Here is an 8,113-nt window from a genome sequence, read left to right on the forward strand (position 1 = left end):
CCTAGTTTTCTTCACTCTGCTATTCTCAGGGCCTAGCACAGCACCTGGCACATAGTAGGTGCTCAATACATCCTTACTGCCCCCCAGTTTTCAGTCCCTACATGTATACCATCCCATCTGAGGAAGCTGATTGGAACTCCCAGTGGCCACCAAGAGCCAGCTGTGAGGGCCTCCTGCAGAAGTGGGCATTGTAGAGATATTTGCCCCTGGAAACAAAAGGCAGAGGAACTTGTAGCAGCTCAGGAGAGTTGGCATCCTTGCCAGAGTGTGTGCTTTTGTGGAGCAAGCCTTCTTGTCAAATGGCACGTTGAAGCCCTTTCAATCTGTGTGCCTGAAGATGAAAATAATTGAGCTCTTCTGTCGGGGATCACCTGGCTCCCTAAATCCCCTCACTTAGGATGCCGTGCTCCCATTGGAGCGTGTGATTGGAAAACAAAGTAAATGGGAGCAATTTATTCCCAAATCATTTTTTTTCCCCCATTGAAGGATTAAGGCTACCTCAGCCATAAAGAGTTTACAAACTCTAAGGAAAGATAATAACTTCCCTTCTCACAGCCTGGTCATGAGAAGGTAATGCATGTTTCCAATCAGCTGAGAATATAACTCAAATGGTAGGTTTTATTTCACTTTAATCCGCCTGTGAGTTCACGTTAAAGGTAAGAGGAATCACAGCCCTGCAATGCAAGGAGAGTTCGTTAAATTCAGCATCGCCTCTTAAAGACTCGGTTTGTTTACTCCTTCCCCCAAAACCTTTGAGGCCTGGTGAGGCTGGAGGGAAGGGAGCTCAGGAATGTATGTGGAGCACCCAGCATGCATTGAAGGGAAGCTGCCTGGTCTGAGAAGTCCTGCGAGATTCTTGGGGAGTGGCTAACTTTACAGAAGGAAGCGTGGCTCCCTCGGCTACCACAAGATGCCACAGAGTGGAAGCCAAAGAGGAAGAGGAAACAAAACCAAGCTTTTGAGCCGAGCTCCTGGCACACTAGTTACCGTGCAAGGCAGGTCTCCCAGCTTGCAGCCCAGTTGAGGGTGAGGGTGGGGATGAATCATCCGTACCGCGTGGGCTTCCTTGCTTCTGCACATCTCTTTGCTGAGCTTGGCTGCTGTTGTGGGAAGACCCAGTTCTCAGTTCCTACCTTGGCTCTCCTGTTTAGACACAAGGAGATCTTGAGCCAGCCACTTGACCAGGCCTTGCTTCACGCGTTTATATAGTGAGCGTCTATTTGAGGAGGCAGGGAGATATTTCCTCTGCTGGCCCACTAAACCAGTTGCTGTTGTGTTGATTCAGACTTATGGCGGCCCCATGTGTCAGAGTAGAACTGTGCTCCACAGGGTTTCAACAGCTAATTTTTCGGAAATAGATCACCAGGCCTTTGTTCCAAGGCACCTGTGGGAGGAGTTGAGCCTCCAACATTTTGGTTAGGAATCGAGGATGTTAATTATTTACACCACCCAGGGACTTCTTACCAACCAAACCCACTGCCACGGGGTCAATTCTGACTCACGGTGCCCCTACAGGCCAGAGTAGAACTGTCCCCATAGGTTTCCAAGACTGCCACAACTTTCTCCTGGGAGCAGCTGGGGGTTCAAACCTTAGTGCTTTTGGTTAGCAGCCAAGTACTTAACCACTGTGCCACTAGGGCTCCTTAGCTTCCTATAGCCCCTGGAAATCTCTTTACCAGGCCAAGCAACTCTGTTCTGTTTGGACAGGGTGTGGGTGCGGGCCAGGGAGGCAGGTGTGTTCCTGGTGTGTTTGAGAAAGAGGTCTGTAGGGCTGACTTTCATTGCACTGCGGGAGAGTGGTCAAACCAGATCTTAGGAGCTTTGTGAACAACAGGCCTGGACTCAGTCCACCCAGCCCAGCCCCTGACTGTTGAGCTCCTCCCAGAATCTCCTTGGGGTACCTTTCCCCTTAAGTACCTCTGTTGGAAGAAGGAAGTGCTAGCTGAAATCTGTTTCTTGGTGACAAGGACCCTGTGAAGGCCATCACCTTCCTTCTGTAGTCACCACAACAGAGTCCCAAAAATGCAGGGACTGGTTGAATTTGGGCCATGAACACCAACCTTGTGCTGCCCCAGTTAGAAAGCCTGAGCTGCCCCATTGAGGCCAAGAGGAGGCAAGAGGCACTTGCTTCTCCACACTGTCTTTCTAAGGATTTGTGACCTTCTTGCCACAACTGGATGCCCAGCTTCCACTACTTCAGGTCCCTACCCTGCCCCTGTCTAGTTGGACAAGCCTGGCTCATACGCCATTAAAATCAAGATGACTGCTTCCTTGATCATCAGTGCCCATCTGTCCATCTGTCTCTGCCTGCCTCTGTGATGGCCACTGGAACACAGCAGTGAACAACCTGTGCTGCTTGTCTTGTGGAGCTTGAGGTCTCACTGGGGACAGGACACAGAGAGCATGGTTCCAGTGCATTGATGTCTTGAGTAGGGACCTGGGCTCCATCACAGAGCCTTCCTTCTTCTGGCTGTACCAGCATTGCAGTGTTTTAATATGTCTGCAGCACTTCCTCACCTGTGTCTGTAAGCCCAGCACTATGGCTATTTATGGAGCCCTAGCATATATCCCTTGACACACAGGCTCGAGGGGCCAGAGTGTCTCACTTTCAGATGGCCTGGGAAGATTCACATTCTTGGAAAAGCAGAGGAATGTGAGGGCTAAATGCCTTAAAGGGCACAGGGGATGATTTCTGTATTTCCAGACGCGGTTTCAGAGAATTGTAGTGCTCTGGGGTATATGCCTGAATGTAATTTATGTAACTCCTTGTAGCAGGGTGTGTGTGTGTGTGTGTCTGTGTCTGTGTAAGCTAAGTCCATGTGTTTACTTACATTAAATTCATTCCATGCAATTGGACAATAATGCTCTTGTTAGTTGCTGTTGAGTCAGTCAGCTCCGACTCATGGTGACCTTATGTATAACAGAACGAAATGTTATCCAGTCCCATGCTATCTTCATGATCATTGGTATGTTTGTGCCCATTGTTCAGCTATTGTGCCAATCTATCTCATGGAAGGTTTTCCTCATTTGTGGTCACCATCTACTTTACCAAACATGATGGTCTTTCCTGATGACATGTTCAAAGGAAGCAAGCTGATCTTGCCATCCTTACTTGCAAATCCTTATTGAGGAGTTACTGTGTGCCAGGAACTGCCCTAGATACTTTACATATGGCTCATTTGACTTTCACAATAACTCCAAGGAGGCAGGTACTGTTATCTTTCCCATTTTCCAGAAGAAGAAACTGAGGCATGGGGAGATTAAGTCACTTGTCCAAGATCACAATGCTAGTATGTGATGCAGCAAGAATTTTCACTCAGGCAGTCTGACTCCAGCTTGTAACCACCACAGTGTTAGTGTTGGTAAGTGTGTGTGTGTGTGTGTGTACCCCTTAGGCACATGGGCCTTCCCCTGTGTGCAGGAGCTGAGAGAAAGTAGAAGGGATTGTTGGGAGGGACTCACCAACTTGCTTAGGCTTCTCTGTGGGTAAAGGGAAGTGGTGTCAGCTCATAGACTAGGCCCTTAAAGTCAACTGTTAGTATAGAGTAGGGGTGGGTGTTATGGATTTAATATAACTGAAGTGTTTTCCTACTCAGGAAAATGGAGCAGAGGATGGAAGTGTGCTTTTTTTTTGTCTTGGAATCTTGTTATGAGGCATGGAGTGAGCTTCTTGGGGAGGTTTCATGAATTAGTTGAGTCTGAAACAAGCAAACCGGATGTTTCCTGGCTTCCCTCCTGCCCTGGCGGCACTGTCATTCTTTCAGCCTGCCGTGCAGTTCATTCTGGCTGCATGGTTGCCCACTTGGAGGAAGTTGACTGCTTCCTCTTGGAGAACACCAGCTAAGCTAGTTTGTGCACTGAGGGAGGGGAAAGAACCCTCCTGGATCCCACAGATGGCTGAGGGCCTTGGGAGGGTACTCAGCAGCAGCCTGTCCTGAAGGGCCCCAGGTGGATCAGGGAACAGAACCTTGAGGGTGTTGAGATGCTTAGTCAGCTTCCTCTCTCTGGACTTTGATATTCAGATACAGTCTTGGGCTGTGGCTTCTCGAGTTCCATACATGAGATTCTGCTCCAGATGCAGAGCCTGGGGAGCACTTAGTCTGTGGAGGGGTCATTGCTGCATGTAGAATTTATATGCGAAATATAAAAGCAGTCTCAAGTCAGTGGACTCAAGCAGACCAAACCACATGGAACTTGTTGCCAGCCCTGACAGACTGTATTCTACAGACTTTCAGTACTGGGGCTTCTGGTGCAAGGAAACTGCCTGCCCACCACATCCATGACTAAAACAAGATCCTCAGGAGGGAAATCTGGGGTGCAGTAAGCCCATGGGCTCTGGAACCTGTCTGCTGGGATGCAAGTCTCCCTTAGTTCCATATATATGACTGTGGTGAGCTGTTGGGTCTGTACTTAATGAATTCCCTTAGCACTGCACTATGCCTCACAGTAGCTCTAACAAGTAGATCCTGTTATCTTACCTATTTTCCAGAGGAAGTACCAGAGACAAAGGTACATTAAATTACTTGCCCCAGATGACATAGTGTGACCTGTGGCAAGACACCCTTTCTGATCCTCAGTTTCTTCATTTGTGAAATGGGGTGAATAACCTGGCTGATCTGTGATGCTGTGAGAATTAATGGGCATCAAGCAGAGTGTTGAGCACACAATGAGCACTTGGCCCCTTCATAGTCCAGCCAGTGTTAGCCCCAGCTTGAGGAGAGAGAACACACAATAGGAAGAAAGTGACTGGGGGCTACTCTCATCTATAGCACTGATCATACTGTGATCTCATAATTCATTAAATAATTAACTTCTGGATGCTTGTTTTCCCTGAATCCCGCTGAAGTTCCACGAGGGCAGGGACTATATCTGCCTTGTCACTGCTGGTCCCTAGGGATTTTCACAGCATCTGTCACAAGGTAGGTGTTTGGTGAAAGTCTGTTGAGTGAATGAGGACGGGACTACTGTGGGGGCCCCACAGAGCCATGCACAGCACTAGACAGCCACCTCCCCTAGCAGCCCTTGCTCTCTCTGCCGTATGGCTATGACCTGACTGTACGGGCTTCATTCTCTATTGGAAGGGAAAGGGCAGGCCCGGGTCTTGCTCATTTCTGTCTTCCCCTGGAGAAGGCACACACACAGGCCTGGGAGTGGAGCTGAGCCTCCTTTTAGGTGGCCCTGGGTGCTAAAGGGTGTTTCTTCTTAGGTGGAAAAGGGAGAATATTGGAAGCCTTGTTGCAGGTAGACCCTGACCCCAGAATGGGAGCCAGCCCACTAGCAGGCAGTGGCATCCCCTCAGCACTTCTTATCCTCGAGAGGGGTCTAGGATTGTGGAGACCGGCCAGGTTGTGTCTCTCCCTCAATCCACAGGTAGATCTGTTTCTGACCCACACCACCCCCATCTCAGGGTGGCATAGCTAGTGGTTGCCTGCACTCTGCTCCCCCTATTTACTGAGATAATTATTCAGCCTTGGCCTTGCACCCTGCTAGTTCCCATTTGGAAGGACCATTAATTAGCACACGACGCACTGTTGTTATGAGTTGAAATCAACTTGACAGCAGTGGGTTTGGTTTGGGTTTTTAGTGAAGTGAGTGCCAAGTTGTATTCTAACACAACCTCCACATCTCACCTCCTCCTAGAATTTAAAGAACCCATTGCTCTGAAATCCTTTCCCTTATGCTCAGCCAAGGCTTCAATCCAGAAGTGCCAGGGAGTGGGACTGTGTGAGGATGAGGAAGATGATGTTGACCATGGATTTCCAGGAAGGCCCAGCCTTAGCTCTCCATCCCCCGGAAGCCCTGTGTTCCGCCCGCATCCATTCAAGAAACATGAGCTCCTACCTTTCCAATTTCCTCTGACACGTCTCCCATGTTTCCCACCCCCAGCCTCTGCGTGACAACGCCTTATGCGTGCAGCCCATTTGGGGACCCAGGGATCCTACTGGGTATGCCAGCTTAATGAAATACTTGCAGTTTATTAAACACAGGCTTCCCTAAGCCCCAAGTGCCTGTGGGTATTTGAAAACTTGGTAACCCAGAGCTACCACAAACGTAATTGTTACATGTGTCTAAGCATTCCTGGTGCAACCTCAAACTCCAGCTCTTAAGCAGCACACAAAATTAGCAACATAAAGTAACTCCTAGTCAAACAGGAGAAGGAAACGTGGGGAAAGGCTGAGCGAGGCTCCCCATACCCCCTTAGGGCCTCTAAAGTCTATGAAGTTCCCAGTTAGCTAGCATAGCTGTAACTGCCAGGGCATTGCCCCACCCCCCAGCTACTCAGCGTTTGCAGAATGGACTCATTATGAGCGAGGCAGCCAGCAGGCCTCATTGTCAACCCCACATGATGTAGCTTGAATATTTCAGATCCTGTTTCAGTGAAGATTTGCTCTCAGTAGCGGTGGGGCTAGCAGAGTGCACCGTCTGTGAGCTCCCTCTGGAGCTGTATTTCTGTTTCTCCTCTAGAGCTTTGCTGGGGAGAGCTGTCCTGAGTCTGAGAAGGGCCTTGGAGAAACCCCAGGTGACCTGGAGTCGCCTCTCTCGAAACCAGGGGAGGCTGCTCCTGGGGGCTGCTTTCATATTCATCAGTCTCCTCTGCCTCAGGCCTGTAAATCAGGGGTGATGGGCTGAGATGGAAGCAGCAGACGAAGGCCTCAAGGGAGACACCCCAGTCTATGTGGATCACCATCTGGACTCCAGAGAAGATGACCCTGTTGACAGTGCTCAGGGGTACCTGTTCCAGGTACCTGATCATCAGCCCATTGACCCACACGCAGCCCCTGTGGCTCAGGGCCTTGAGGCAGAAGGACAGCAGAGTGCTGCCCTTCTCCCGGTAGGGCTCCAGGGACAGGTGTAGGCGGGAGAGTCGAGGGAGCTTCAGCTGGAGGTGAGCGTCCTGCCCCCGGCCAACCAGCAGTGGGCTGGTGTCATGCTGCAATCGCGATGGGACATTGGTGAAGGCAGTTGGTCCCTGTGTGGAGTGGTACAGGGTCACCTGCAGGACTGTGAGGGACTTCTCCATGGACAGAGCCTAGAAGGATGGAACACAGATACATGGCCTCACATGGGCTCTGGAACATTTCTGCCTCTCCCTGAGCAACTGTGTTTGCCCTTCATGGGGCTGGGGACATCTCTAGTCAAACAGAGCCTCTGTGGGCACAGATATTCTGCCCAGCCAGGAGGGAGCCAGGGTCAGTGTTGATAAAGCCCATGTTGGGGTGAAGGGTTAGGCCCACTAAGTCTGGCCCCAGCTTTGTCTTTCCCATGCTCTGTGAGTGGGACATGCCACCCACCCTCTCTGAATTATAGTTTTCTTTTCTGTATTATAGGTGCATTTGTCCTTATCTATGCAGGGAACATACCTATATTACAGAAAAGAAAACAGACACGCAGCCTTGTGAGGTGGGCTTTTGGTGGTCTTATTGTCATTTTAAGGACCTTTGGTGACACAGTGGTTAAAGCATTTGACTGCTAATCAAAAAGGTTGATTCGAAACCATCAGCCCCACTATGGGAGAAAGATGTGACAGTCTGCTTCCATTGGAAACCATATGGGGCAATTCTATACTGTCTTACAGTGCCACTAGAAGGTGGAATCAACTCAATGGCTTTGGGTTTGGTTTGTTTTTTTTATTGTCATTTAAGAGTTCCTTGGGTGATGCATACAGTTAGTGCTCAACTACTAGCTAAAAGGTTGGCAGTTCAAACCCACCCAGAGGAGACAGACCTGGTGATCTGCTTCTGGAAGGTCACGGGCCTGAAAATCCTGTGAAGTTCTACTCTGCACATGTGGGGTCATCATGAGTTGGAATGGATGGCAACTAACAACAAAAACAACATTGTCATTTGGAGACAATGTGGCCCTGCAACATGGGAAGGATAGAGCCAATAGGGTACACCTTCCTCAGATCTGACAGTCACACAATAAACCACTGCAGAGCCCCTGCTCTGAGCCAGGCACTGAACTGACTGCTGGGGATACTCAGGTGCAACAGAAGACCAAGCTGTTGCCCTCAAGAGCATTCAGCTAGTGGAAAAGTAGGTGCATCTAGCATCAGGAATTTTGAAGGAGCACAGATGATTGGCTGCTTCAGGCCAATCAGAAAGCCTGTCTG

General features: G+C 49.6%; 1 protein-coding gene across 1 annotated transcript; it reads right to left on the reverse strand.

The window, feature by feature from the left end:
- Positions 1-6,406: 6,406 nt before the first annotated feature.
- On the reverse strand, positions 6,407-7,021 carry TIFAB (TIFA inhibitor). Its single transcript, XM_007943804.2, has one exon. The coding sequence runs from the start codon at positions 7,019-7,021 to the stop codon at positions 6,407-6,409; it is 615 nt and encodes a 204-aa protein (XP_007941995.1).
- Between the last annotated feature and the right edge of the window lie 1,092 nt (positions 7,022-8,113).

The sequence above is a fragment of the Orycteropus afer genome, unplaced genomic scaffold (assembly GCF_000298275.1).
Source record: "Orycteropus afer afer isolate SDZICR_OR568_19922 unplaced genomic scaffold, OryAfe1.0 scaffold00112, whole genome shotgun sequence".
In the NCBI taxonomy this organism is placed as follows: domain Eukaryota; kingdom Metazoa; phylum Chordata; class Mammalia; order Tubulidentata; family Orycteropodidae; genus Orycteropus; species Orycteropus afer.